Raw genomic sequence first — 14,791 nt, 5'->3', positions numbered from 1 at the left:
CCTTCATCTGTTGACACTTGAGAATCTCTTTCTGCAGAGAGGAGTTTAAATTAGCTCATGTTCTTTCCAGATCTAAAACTCAATTTGATAATGTACTTTGTATCTCTTTCCATAGCAAAGAAACTCAGAGGTCATAATAAATATTATTTAATATATAATATTAATCTCTCTAGTGGAATTCCAACTCATTGCCACTGTTGGCTTTTGTACCTTTAGTGACGGAGTGTTCTCTCTTACAGATTGCCACTGAAGCGATAGAGAACTTCCGGACTGTTGTCTCTTTGACTCGGGAGGAGAGGTTTGAATATATGTACGCCCAGAGTTTGCAGGTACCATACAGGTAATAGCCCCTGATGAGTAGGAGGCGAGTATGGGAGTTTTTCAATCATCAGGTTTGTTTTCAGGAAAATTAGTTTGACCAGTAGGGAGTAAGTGGAGAGACTTCTAGAAGGGAACCAATTGGGAAGCAGTTGTAATTCTCCAAGAGAGGAATCACAGGACCTGACCTAAGGCAAGGACGTCTCTGAGGTAGATCCAGTGAGAACAAGTAACCGAGGGCAGCGGAGGGAGCGAGGATATTGAGAATGCCTCTGACCCTGTGTTTGCGTCATGACTCTACTACAAGATCCTGCTGGGAATGAGTTCTTTGTGGAACATGAAATTCGGGGTGTCTGTGAGGCTTGAGGGGGTGGTGCTTCCTGAGGACACCCTCCCTTCCTTGTTCTCTTTACCTGTCTCCAGTGCAGACCCTTTGTCCTTTAATGAACTCACGGTGAGTGCTCTAAAAGGTGACGTGGATACGAGCAGGCTCGACCTCTTTGACTCTTTTGTTTCTTATATGATGAAAAGAACAGATTTGAGTTTTATAGTAGACCCTTTTTATAGGAAAAAATTGTTTAAATCCCAGTCCTCAAAACAGAAGCAGAGCTGCTCTGCTTGAAAGAGGCCCACTCACCAGTCTGCACCCACACCACCCAGCTCCATGTGGCTCAAAACCACACATGTTAACTCCCTGGTGGCACCTTCTGTAAACCCCCAGAGGGTTAGTGCCTCCTCCTCTCTTGCTGTAACATGTTACAAGGGAAACTTCCACTGCATGAGTCATCCAGCTCAGCTCCTGGGTCCCCAAGGACAAGAACACAGCTGGTACCTCTGCATGGCCCTTCACATCCCTGCAGCTCATGGGTGTTGGGTCAACACGTGTTGAGCAACTGTTCAGTGTAGAGTACGTATATGTTACATGTCCACGGGTGGGGGAAAAGGGAAGGAGTGCCTTCAATTCAGTTCAGTTCAGTCGCTCAGTCATGTCCGACTCTTTGTGACCCCATGAACCATAGCACACCAGGCCTCCCGTCCATCACCATCTCCTGGAGTTCACTCAGACTCATGTCCATCGAGTCACTGATGCCATCCAGCCATCTCATCCTCTGTTGTCCCCTTCTCCTCCTGCCCCCAATCCCTCCCAGCATCAGAGTCTTTTCCAGTGAGTCAACTCTTCACATGAGGGGGCCAAAGTACTGGAGTTTCAGCTTCAGCATTAGTCCTTCCAAAGAACACCCAGGGCTGATCTCCTTTAGAATGGACTGGTTGGATCTCCTTGCAGTCCAAGGGACTCTCAGGAGTCTTCTCCAACACCACAGTTCAAAAGCATCAATTCTTCGGTGCTCAGCTTTCTTCACAGTCCAACTCTCGCATCCATACATGATCACTGGAAAAACCATAGCCTTGACTAGATGGACCTTTGTTGGCAAAGAAATGTCTCTGCTTTTGAATATGCTATCTAGGTTGGTCATAACTTTTCTTCCAAGGAGTAAGCGTCTTTTAATTTCATGGCTGCAGTCCCCATCTGCAGTGATTTTGGAGCCCCCCAAAATGAAGTCTGACACTGTTTCCACTGTTTACCCATCTATTTCCTATGAAGTGATGGGACCGGATGCCATGATCTTCGTTTTCTGAATGTTAAGCTTTAAGCCAACTTTTTCATTCTCCTCTTTCACTGTCATCAAGAGGCTTTTGAGTTTCTCTTCACTTTCTGACATAAGGGTGGTGTCATATGCATGTCTGAGGTTACTGATATTTCTCCTGGCAATCTTGATTCCAGCTTGTGCTTCTTCCAGCCTAGTGTTTCTCATGATGTACTCTGCATAGAAGTTAAATAAACAGGGTGACAATATACAGCCTTGATGTACTCCTTTTCCTATTTGGAACCAGTCTGTTGCAGTACATGAACCGTGAACTTCCAGATGTTCAAGCTGGTTTTAGAAAAGGCAGAGGAACCAGAGATTAAATTGCCAACATCTGCTGGATCATCAAAAAAGCAAGAGAGTTCCAGAAAAACATCTATTTCTGCTTTATTGACTAGGCCAAAGCCTTTGACTGTGTGGATCACAATAAACTGTGGAAAATTCTGAAAGAGATGGGAATACCAGCCCAACTGACCTGCCTCTTGAGAAACCTATATGCAAGTCAGGAAGCAACAGTTAGAACTGGACATGGAACAACAGACTGGTTCCAAATAGGAGTGTTTTAACCCCTAAGAAACTTTTCTTGTCCTTGGCTTATTTTACCTTGACCTCAACACTTCAGGGTGTGGTTAGTTCTCTGTTAAAGTGGAGATGTGGGGACCAAACTTAGTGTTTTGGAAATGAAACCCACTTTGTCTGCTATGCCACCATCCCCTACTGCTAATGCATCAAAGATTATGTTTTAAGGACCGAGAAATGAAAGTCAAGTAAATGTGAGAATGTCTTCTTTTCAGAAACTCTTTGAGGAAAGCACATGTCTTTGGAATTACATTTTCCATCACTCAGGCAATGATGTATTTCTCCTATGCTGGCTCTTTCCGGTTTGGTGCCTACTTGGTGGCCCAAGGCATCATGGAGTTTCAGGATGTTCTCTTGTAAGTATGGGGCTCCTATTGACAGTCGGGCTCTAGAAATGAAACCAAGGTGCATGTGCTTCATGCCTGGATAGGAAGCCTTACTGTGAAGCTTCATGAAGAGATTTTGGTGATTCGGAAGTTGGCATTTTGCCTCTGAGTCTCCCTGTGTTACTCTGAAAGCATCCCATTTCATTTGGAGAATTGGTATCTGCCCTTCTCCCCAGTACTGACTGACACATTTGACCTTCTCAAATCCATGTCTAGGTGAGGTTGTGATTCATCAAGGGGTTTCCAGCAGGCCTGGGTGTTTGGGAAGGAGCCTCACCCAGAGTCAAGTACTTAGTTCCTTTGAGAAGATTCTGAACAGGGCAGCTAAAGAATAGATGTGGAGCACTGAGTTCTGAGAGCCCTGGAATATTCTAGGATACATTTGCTTTGCTTGATAAAAGGAATTAGGTAAGAGCTGGAGAAATTGAGGAATGAAAAAGGAAAGCTCTGTGGGAATATCTGACTCATCACTGTGAAATGGAGAAGATTGTACCTGGGTCAGAAGACAGGCCTGGACTTCCTTCTAAAATACTGAATATACAGTTACACTAAAATATGTGGTTTGGTAGTGAAAAGTGAGTGTAGTTTTTCTGAGTGTCTTGATTTGGTGATGCGTGAGCTGCCCTTTGATAGCGTACCATAATCAGTGGTGACAGTTTTATATTTAAACCAGCATCACTGAAACTTCAAGTACGTGTCAGTGTAACATTTCCATCCTATTTAGACATCGATCTCTGCATGCATTCCAGGTTTCTCAGGATGACCCCAACAGAAGATTGTAAAATTTCCACCCAACCTCTCTGACAGATGATATGCAGGTGCTCTTTATAACTATGACCAAAAGATTGTAATCAGGCATCACTTGTGTTGGTGCTTGATTAGATAATTATTTGATAATTATTGCTTTGAAAGTGAAAGTATAGTCACTCAGTCATGTCTGACTTTTTGTGATTCTGTGGACTGTAGCCCACCAGGCTTCTCTGCCCATGGGATTTTCCAGGCGAGAATACTAGAGTGGGTTGCCATTTCCATCTCCAAGGGATCTTCCGGACCCAGGGATTGAACTCAGTTCAGTTCAGCTCAGTCGTGTCCAACTCTTTGTGACCCCATGAACCTCAGCACGCCAAGCCTCCCTATCCATGACCAGCTCCTGGAGTTCACCCAAACCCATGTCCATCGAGTCACTGATGCCATGCAACCATCTCATTCTCTGTCGTCCCCTTCTCCTCCTGTCCTCAATCTTTCCCAGCATCAGGGTCTTTTCCAATGAGTCAGCTCTTCGCATCAGGTGGCCAAAGTATTGGAGTTTCAGCTTCACCATCAGTCCCTCCAGTTAATACCCAAGACTGATCTCCTTTAGGATGGACTGGTTGGATCTCCTTGCAGCCCAAGGACTCTCAAGAGTCTTCTCCAATGCCACAGTTCAAAAGCATTGCAGGCAGACTCTTAACTGTCTAAGTCACCAGAGAATCCAAATTAGTGCTTTACTCTGAGGTTAAGGTATTCAACTGATGGAAGTTATTGACTCTTGGATTGTTAGATTCGGAAAATCAGTCTTCTGAATGAGGGATAGGGGAGACCTGTCTGAAGAGCTATCTGTTTGTAAAAGATTGCACAGGTCTAGAAAAGAAGACCAAACGAACCATCTGAATGATTTGTTCCAAGGTGTTTAGAAACAGCACTGTGGGCTCTGTTAGCTCAGGCATAGAGCCCAAAGAAATGGATCTGTTGGACTCACGGTATGATCCTGGGAAGATCCCCAATGTTGTATCGGTTCTAGGCCCACTGTTTAAAAAGACATTTTGATCAATGTGTCCAGAGAAGGGCAGCTGGAATGTTGGGAGTGAAAGGAGTTACCAAAGGTGCGCAGGGCTTTTTAACATATTCCGGTTCTTTGAAGGGCAGTATTAGGCAAAAGGATGTACATTTCTCCTTGATTTGAAAAGGAACTTTTTAACAAAAGATTTCCTCTAGCAAACTTCCTCCTTCCTAAAACAAAGGATGGGAGCTGGCCTGGGGTGTGCACCCTGGCACAAACTTGGAGAGCTGGACTTGACATCCTGTGAAGTCCTTCCTGACTTGAAGCTGCTATGATTCTCATGAAGTAGATTAAGAATGGCGATGCAGGGACTTCCTTGGTGGTCCAGTGGTTAGGACTCGGTTGCTTTCAGTATTGTGGCCTGAGTTCGATCCCTAGAGAGAACTAAGATCTCAGAAGCTGCAGCATGGCAAAAAAAAAACAAAAAGAACTCAGTGCATCTTGAGAGCAGCACACTATCTGGCTGTGTAAGGAGTTCTCTTCTTTGCTGCATGGCTCACGGCTTTTCTAAGACTCTGATCCAATTCCAGCAAAACTGCCTATATCCATTATTGATGGCCACAGATACTGCTGCAAGACAGACACCCAGTAGCCCCCAGGAATGTACAATAGTGAACATTTGTTCTTGGCTCTGAAGTCTTAAGTGGGTCAGCCAGGCAGTTCTGCTTTCTGGGCTAGGCAGAGGAGATCTCAGCTGGGCTCACGCGTGTGTGCAGTCAGCAATGGGCTGATTGACTGGGGCCCACACAACACTCTTCTATCTGCACCTTGTCCTCCAGCAAGCCAGCCGGGCTTGTGGTTGTGGCAGAATGAGAGAGACAGGAGCATGCAAGGTCCCCTGAATCACAGGCTTGGAGCTGGAAACCATCACTTCCACCACATCCTGTTGGCCAGAGCAAGTCCCAAGGCCAACCCAGACTCCAAGGGTAGGAAGACAAATTCCACTTCTTCCATGGAAAGGCTGCAAGGTCACATTATAAGAAGGCAAAAACCCAGAGAGAGATGAAATATGGGGTCATTTTACAATCAGTTAACCACACTGATATGAACTTATAGGAAACCGTTGTTTTATTTTTTGGCTAATGTGTTGGGATTCTTCGAGATAGCACTCTCAGGTTGTAGAAGCGTCACTCTTGGCATTGCAGTCGGTAACTGTTGACACGTTTTGTCTTTGTTGTTGGCAGAGTCTTCTCAGCTATTGTCTTTGGTGCCATGGCTGTGGGACAGGTCAGTTCATTTGCTCCTGACTATGCCAAGGCCAAAGTGTCAGCAGCCCACGTCATCAATATCATTGAAAAAACTCCTCTGATTGACAGCTACAGCATGGAAGGCCTAAAGCCGGTCAGTTTCATGTTTTGATTATGTGACCTGCTCCTAACTGATGAATGAATGGAATCTAAGTGGAAGTTTAATAAAATCTGTGCTTTTACTTGCTGGTAGTGAAATGAAACTTTCTTGATCATGGGTTCATTTTAATAAATGCTGATAATATTGATACATGTTAACATCTAGTACTTTTATATAACAAAGCCACAGGGATATGGGAATACTGCCCATTTTATACACAAATCCTGCGAATCAGGTTTTCTTATGTGTAGGTAATTCTGTTATAGCTTTGGGTTATCACATTTGTATTGTGTTAATGAGATATGCTGTGGGAACACTGACCCTTTTAGATCTGTATTACTTTCTAGCAGTTACAACTGAAGCTTGATTGGAATCCAAGATCACTGCCTTCTGATACCTCAGTACAGAGGATTGGCTCTAAAGTCAGTTTTCAGGATTGCAACAATGAAATTTACTTTCACTGTCCTGATTTTAGAGTACAGTGGAAGGAAATGTGGCATTTAATGACGTCGTGTTCAACTACCCCACTCGACCAGATGTCCCGGTGCTTCGGGGGCTGAGCCTGGAGGTGAAGAAGGGCCAGACGCTGGCCCTGGTGGGCAGCAGCGGCTGCGGGAAGAGCACGGTCGTCCAGCTCCTGGAGCGGTTCTATGACCCCTTGGCTGGCACAGTGGTGAGCACACTATTTTCTTTATTTTTTTGTGGAGTGTAGTTGATTTACAATGTTGTGTTACTTTCAAGTATATGACAAAGCAATTCAGTTATACATATAGCCACTCTTTTTTTCAGATTCCTTACGCATATAGGTTGTTACAGAACATTGAGTAGAGTTCCCTCAACAGGAGGTCCTTGTCAGTTACCTGTTTTATATATAGAGGATTGTGTGTGCTAATCCCAAGCTCCTAATTTATCTTTCTCCAACATGTTTCCCCTTTGGTAACCATAAGTGTGTTTTTGAAATCTGAGAGTCTTCTTTCTGTTTTGTAAAGTTCATTTGTATAATTTTAGAAAACTAGATTCCACATGAGTGATAGCATATGATATTTGCCTTTCTCTGTCTGAGTTACTTCATTTAGTATAATGATCTCTAGGTCCTTCTGAGCATCCTTTCTTGTTCAGCTCATTCCAAATTTTTTATCTTCTTAATGCCTAGATGTATTTAATTCTCGACAATAAGCCATGGCTTTACAAACCTTTAAACAATGATTCCACTTAAAGCCTGACCTGCTTGATATAGTCTCAAAGCTGTGTCCACTGTTCCAGCCAATTTATCCTTTCCCTCAACTCTACTACCCTCCCCTCCTCTACAAGCAGCCTTTTTGCCTGCCATCCCCCTTCCCTTGGTCTCAGTTACATGAGAGGGTCCGGGAGGTGGAAATCCAGAAAGGCAGAGGAGGGGTGCTGAGAGAAACCAGATGGAAGCCAGGGATGGCAAGGAGAAGGCGGCCCCAGTGGCAGATGCCGTGGAGAGACGGGTACGATGAAGACTGCAGAGACGTGGGAGGATCTGGCCGCTGATGGGCTGCTTCCGGCATTTCACAGGCTGCTCAGTGAAGTGGTGCTGGGGGGAAACAGGTGGCATGGCTGAGGAGTGGTTAGGAGGGAACGGACCCAAAGTGTGTATAGGCCAGTGGCAGACCAAAGGAGAGGGAAGGAAAACACGCCTGGGCAGAACCCAGGGGAGACATTCATCATGGGGAATCGTGAACATTGTTATGGCTGAAGATGGGATAAAACCATTGATGGAGAAAGGAAATTCACACACCTTCTAAGGGGGAAAAAAAGCGATATCAACAAATTTGGGAAACAGATAAAGAACATAGAGGGATTCTCTTTTCTTTCTAAACTAAAAGGGTAAGTGAAGGGTCAAATTTATTCATGGGACATTCAGTCAATGAGTGCTTGGCAGGGACTATCTTAGGCACGCGGAAGGTGTTGTGAAGGGAGTAGGGACATTTTTGATTGTTATTATTTGGTCGCACTGTGCAGCTTGTGGGATCTTAGTTCCCTGACCAGGGATGGAACCTGGGCCATTGCAGTAAAATTACAAAATTGTAACCACTAGACCACCAGGGATCTCCCCAGAATAGTGAATTTTTAAATGACTGTAATGGGGACTAGAAAAGAATCAAATTAGGAAGGAGTGAAATTTATAGCAAAATGTTTCCATTATGTAGGCCTTGAGTTATTGGTTATACTCAGGGGTGACATTCAAAATATTCAACAACTGGAATGGCCTCAGCACTGCCCAACCAGGATGGACACCTGCTTTGTACAGTGAGGCTGATGCCCGCCAGCTCCTTATGGGTCTTACTTGCATTATTGATTGACATGGAAATAGAGTTTTCTAGCTGTAGGCGAGGGCTCTTTTCACTTCCTCACAGTAATCACAGTGATCATAAATATTTCTTACTGAATCCAAAGACAGTTGTGCCTTTAGTGAGTCTATTCTGTGACAGTTCCGTACACTTTGTTCTTCTTTAAGCTTGGTTCCTTATTTTTACTACTTATTACATATTTTCTGTGAATTCTGACTTTATGCTTTAGTTTTATGATTAAAGTTTGGACAGAGAACTCTCAGTGAAGACCTTCCTGAGAAATGAAGCCAGCAGAGGAAGAAATGTTGTCTCTCAGACAGTGATCATGGTCCTTAAGAGACATTTAGTAACCAGCATGTTATATGCTAATCTCTAATGAATTATAGGGGATGATTAAAAATTTTAACCACCTTCCAGTTATAGAATTTAACTGAAGAGGTAGGGTATATCCTTCCATGAGTTAAAGAAGATAGCCTTTGGGACGTCTGTAGGGTCCACTGGTTAAGACTCCATGCTTCCAATGTAGGGGACATGGGTTTGATCCCTAGTGGGGGAACTAAGATCCCACATGCCACCCAGTGTGGCCAAATTTTTTTTTTAAACAGATGATAGATCTAGAGTTGATTCTTAAGGGAAAACTAGAACTAGAGGCATAAGGCTATATGGGTCTATAATCAAGATGTTGTTTGACGAAAGATAATATGAGCTGTGGCTGATAAGTGATTTGTTCCTAATATAGCATAAGATAAGTTGGGCTTCCCAGGTGGGTAAAGAACCCGCCTGCCAATGTAGGAGGCTCAGGAGACATGAGTTCAGTCCGTGGGTTGGAGGGATCCCCTGGATGAGGGCATGGCAACCCACTGCGGTATTCTTGCCTGGAGAATCCCCATGGACAGAGCAGCCTGGCAGGCTACTGTCCACAGGGTCACAAAATCAGACACAACAAAAGCAATTAATCGTGTCCGCATGCAGCATAACTTGGCTGAAACAGCAGATTTAATTAGAATAATGACTCTCAAACTTGTTTGATTATAACCCAGTTAGGAAAGGCAAAAAATTTCATTCCCCACCCAGCCCCCCCAGCTGCACTCATAGTCACTGTAGTGGGAAAACTCTTAGTAATAACAGAGTGTTGGAGTTGAAAACAGCAATAATGGTAAACAGTAAAATAATCAGACTACAAGAAAGTGAAGAAATAAATGAGTATTCTCCACATACATTAAGGCGGGGGAGCAAAATTAAAGACATGAACCTTGTCAGTTATGGTTTGGCGTAGGAAACAAAGCGCTGTGGGCGTCTGAGCAGCTGCATGTCTAATAAGGGGTTCAGCACTCACGTCATCAGTGGCAGAGGGAGAATCAGAGTCAGCGCTCCCAGAATGCAGATCAGCGCCACAGCTGCAATCCTGCGGCCAGGGAGCTGCCAGGCTTGTGCCCGTGTCTCAGCTGCTCTGAGCCTGAAGGCACGAGGACAGAGTCTCGCTGCTACAAGAGCTGCTCTGCCGGAATGCGGCTGACAGCTCACCACAGCTTCTGGTTCCAGGTTTTGCACAGGGCATCTCACTGGTAGACCCTCAGTTACTTCTGGCGCCAGAAGGGAGCCTAGGAAATAGATTTTCGTCCTGCAGTCCCTTGACAGGTGAAAGGACAGACCAGAAGAATATGGACATGAGTGCTGAGTGCATAGGAAAATCACCCTCTCAGGACTACAGTGATGATGCCCTGCAAACAAAGTGCTCTCATCTGTTGGAGGAACACGATGATCTGCTCCTGTGTGTTTGCACTAGAGCTTTGAAATGCCACCAAGTGCTACACAGCAGCCAGCCTTCTTAGTCAAGTGCCCACAATAAAGGCTAGTAAATGTGCCAAGTTCTGTTTATGAACATCAATTAGCGATCTTGAAAGACTAAGTCAATAGGTTATTAGCGATTAGTTCTTACTGCCTTGAAAAAAAAAATGAGTCTGGGGACTGGAGCGTCATTTGATTGTAAGAACTGAAGCAAGGACTTGACCCTGAGGTCAGGAAATCCTCGTGACCATCAGCAAGCCTCAAGTCACACTTAGCAACATTGACCTGAGCAGTGGTTCTCAGACTGGTGTGCGTCCGAATGGCCTGGAGAGCTCACAAAGAATACAGCCACCCTGGCTCATTCACACAGACTAGGACCCAGCCTTTTCATTTTTTACTTTCCCAGATGATTCTGATGCCAACCAGACTTTGAGAACCACTGAACTGGTAACTTTGCAAGTTTCAGGTCACATTGTGGTGAGTCTTACAAAAGGAAGCTATGGGATTGTTCAGAGAGTAGAGGTTCTGAGTTTTGTGGGGCCTGACAGTTGTACAGTTTCAGGGACATACTTGAAAGAGTCCGAAGTTAGGAACACAGAATTAGTCACAAGAGTAAATATTTACTTCTAATGAAAAAAATTCACAACAAAATATTAAAGCCTTAAGGATTCTGATCCCTCTCCTTTTTAGGCAAGTTATCCTAAAGGCTCAGCCAGAAAAGCCCCTGACTACAGCCTGGCCTCCCCTCACCCAGGACATTCTTTAACTCCCAGCCTTTGCCTGCAGATGAGGGTCCTTGAATCTTACATTCATTAGCTTCACTGAGACTCACTCGAGTCTTGGGTCTTTCCCTGACCTTTCCTTTCTCCCCTTGCCCCTCCTACACAGCACCATCAGAGTCCTCTCTCCCTCTTAGGACACAGCTAGAAGCCTGTTGGCTGGCTGTTACCCAGTGGGTACCTGGGCTAAGATGGACACATTGTTCCTTTGAAAGAAGACGGAAAGTATTTTTCAGTTCTCAACCGCTGTGTAGCCAAAATCTAACCTGTAGTGTGCAGACCTGAGCTCCCTTAGCCACTAAGAACATGACCCTGCACAAGCAACCAAACTCTGCTCATGTCCTCATCAGTAAAATGGGGATTAAAATCACACATCTATCTTGCCAGTTTTGTCAAGACGAAATGAGAGAGTTCATGAGGCATACTTAATCACAGGACCTATAATATAATCAGTGCTCAATAACTTATCTAAAATGATTATTTCAGAGTAAATTCATATAGGAAAATGATACATATTTAACATTTGATTGTGCTACTGAAATCAGGCAGTAGATTTAAGTCTAGAATGAGGATAGCTCATCATTTTAATTTAACCTTTCATTGTTACTGTCAGTGTGTTACTTGAGATTTTCATTTAGGCCAGGATCTTTTGAGCAGTGTTCACAGACTCACTGAATTTCCTTGGTCTTCCTCAGACCACCACCCGTGCCTCAGCCAAAGAAGATGTGCATTAATCTTTTCACATTTGGACTCTTAAACATATTTTCCCTCAGGAAAGGATCCTTTAGGAAACAGAAGTTTTAAGTAGTTAGAAGTTTAAATAGTGTATAGTGTGGCGATGAGGAGCTCTCAGCATCTTATTATATGTCTGGTGGAAAAACACATTGAAGCTTGCAGGGATCAGTCATATTCATCTGGTTATATTAGTTAAACAGTGTCTTTTCTTCGTGTGTGTGTGTGTGTGTGCTCAGTTGTGTCCGACTCTTTGCAACATGGACTGTAGCCCAAGGCTTCTCTGTCCATAGACTTCTCCAGGCAAGAATACTGGAGTGGGTTGCCATTCTCTTCTCCAGGGGATCTTCCCAACCCAGAGACTGACCTGGGTCTCCTGCATTGCAGGCAGATTCTTTACCATCTGAGCCACCAGAGAAGCCCCCTAGGGGTATAAGTCTGGAAACAAAAATTCTTTTTCTTTCCTCAGTTCTCCACTTCTCAAGTACGCAGTGTTCCATCTAACGTGACCTGCTATATGGTTTGTAACCATCCTTGTGTGGTTTGTCCTTCCTCTCTTCAGCCTCTACTTTTCACTTTCACTTAACACCATGAGGAAACCTGCAGTGCAGACGCTTGAAATAGTCTCCATGACAACTGGGCTGGATACTAATGAGGTCATGGCTGTGTTTTCAATCCAGCTTTGCACCTGCTAGTTTCACAAATAGAAGCTACCTTCCTGCAGCAAAGCCTGTATGTACCCTGTCCTTGGCCAGCTGTCTCCCAGAGGTGTGCAGCCAGGCACTTGGGATTCAGAGTATATTTATAGCTCAGGATATACTCATCAGTATTACAAAAGCTCAAAGCTGAGTCACTGATGTCTTCTTCTGTGGTTATGGCAGCTCTCACTTGAATGCCAGAGTTCTCTTGCAAAGTAGATCTTTGGGGCAGATACATCTCCATGAGAGAGGAAGGATTTTTATCTGCGAGGCTGTAATGGCCACGCCCTAGGCTTCTGCAGGGTGATCCAAGGGGAGCCAGGTCCCTAGAGCAAGGCCAGGCTCTCCCTCCTGCTGCTCTGGGTAAGCTGTAGATGTCTGTCCATCCTTTTATCCCCTCAGACATCTGTCCCTCTGCTGTGGTTCCAAGTGCATCACACAGGCGCCGTGCCAAACCACAGACAGTCCTTCACACACTCTGTGCCTAGCCCTGTGCTCAGTGGGGTCCCTGCTGATGTCCCTTAACCCTCAATTCTGGAATTTAGGGATTATAATCATTCCCATTTTACGTGCAGAGAAACTGAGATACTAACTCACTTTCCTAAGATCAACAACTATTTAGAGAGATAGCGGCATCCTCCCATGCTCACTTCTGTTTCATTTGAGTCCTCAAAAACCTGATCCTAACTAACAGGTCAGATCAGAAATGTGACCTCCAGGCCTGTTATGTGATGTTAGCAGTTAGTTATTTCCAATTCAATTGTGGATGCTTTTCCTGTGAAAAATCAATACATAGCAGTAAGGATGGGGGACTTCCCTGGCTGGTCCAGTGGTTAAGACTCCAGTTGAACTAGGGTTCAGCCCCTGGTTGGGGAACTGGGATCCTGTGTGCCACGTGTACGGCTAGAAAACTAAAACTAAAAAGTCATCTTATTTAAAAAATAAAAGAATGCCAGAATACATTCCAGAAATAGAATATGTTTTATTAGTTTCTGGTGACGGCTACAACAAATTACAGCCAATTAGGGGAGTAAAACCCCACAGGTCTATCTTATAGATTATGGAAGTCAGATGTCCAAAGTGGACCTCATGGTGTCAGCGGAGCTGTGCGCCTTCTGGAGGCCCTTAGGGAGAATCCGCTTGCTTATCTTTTCTGGCTCATGGCCCTTCCTCCATCTTTAAAGCCAGCAACGGCTGATCGAGTCCTCCCCATGTTGCTTCACTGTGATCCCCCGTCTCCTGCCCTCCACCCCTGCACAGTTCAGGACCCTTATGATTATGTTGGGTCCACCTGGATAATCCAAGATAAGCTCCTCATCTTGAGGTCAGGTGATGATCAACCTTCCATCGTAGTTCTGTCTGCGTGTGAATAACATGAGCAGGTTTCATGAATTAGAACATGGATATCTTGGATGGAGGAGATGGGCATGATTATGCCTTGTTGCTGTTGTTCAGTCGCCCAATTGTGTCCGACTTTGCGACCCCACAGACTGCAGCACGCCAGCCTCCCTGTCCCTCACCGTCTCCCGAAGTTTGCCCAAGTTCATGTCCATTGCATTGGTGATGTCATCCAACATCTTATCCTCTGTCACCCCCTTCTCCTCTTGTCCTCAATCTTTCCCAGCATCAGGGACTTTGCCAGTGAGTCAGTTCTTCACATCAGATGACCAAAATACTGGAGCTTCATCTTCAGCATCTGTCCTTCCAGTGGCGGTGGGGGGTTGATTCAGGGCTGATTTCCCTTAAGATTGACTAATTTGATCCTGCAGTCCAAGGGACAGCAATTATTCTGCCTTTCAGATGCATATATCAGAAGCCAGAGTTAAAATGGAAGAAACATGACAGTTCCCCACAGCATGCAGTTATGACCTGACTCAGTTAACCTTGACAGGCCAAACTAAACGCCACAACAGCAGTCTCGTAACAACCTGGCAGTCTTAACGTGGGAAATAACAACATTCATTTTGCTAAATCCAAAAATGTTCTGGTTCTGAGGCTGATCCATGATCTCTTGTTTTCAGTTTATCGATGGCAAGGAAGTAAAGCAGCTGAATGTCCAGTGGTTGCGTGCACACATGGGCATCGTGTCCCAGGAGCCCATTCTGTTTGACTGCAGCATCGGCGAGAACATCGCCTACGGAGACAACAGCCGGGTCGTGTCCCAGGAGGAGATTGAGCGCGCGGCTAAGGAGGCCAACATCCACTCCTTCATCGAGATGCTGCCAGACGTAAGTCTCTCACCAGATGTGGTGCCTGGGAGCCTGTGGCTGTGATTCATAAAGGGCTGGATCCCAAAGGTGAAGAGAAATGAGCAACCAAAACACACCCCCGATATGGACAAGCATCTTCCCATCCTATGTCATGGTTACAGGACACTTCCC

General features: G+C 44.9%; 1 protein-coding gene across 1 annotated transcript in view; it reads left to right on the top strand.

Moving 5' to 3' along the window:
- The window catches only part of LOC120877508 (ATP-dependent translocase ABCB1-like), a 43,297-nt gene that overhangs the window by 6,209 nt on the left and 22,297 nt on the right, over positions 1–14,791 (top strand). The window contains 5 exon segments of the mRNA XM_040259867.1: positions 174–340; positions 2,759–2,899; positions 5,933–6,089; positions 6,571–6,768; positions 14,432–14,638. Coding sequence (XP_040115801.1) covers positions 174–340; positions 2,759–2,899; positions 5,933–6,089; positions 6,571–6,768; positions 14,432–14,638 — 870 coding nt within the window.

The sequence above is a fragment of the Oryx dammah genome, unplaced genomic scaffold (assembly GCF_014754425.2).
Source record: "Oryx dammah isolate SB20612 unplaced genomic scaffold, SCBI_Odam_1.1 HiC_scaffold_18, whole genome shotgun sequence".
Classification (NCBI taxonomy): Eukaryota; Metazoa; Chordata; class Mammalia; order Artiodactyla; family Bovidae; genus Oryx; species Oryx dammah.
This window is presented reverse-complemented; position numbering and strand designations above follow the sequence as displayed.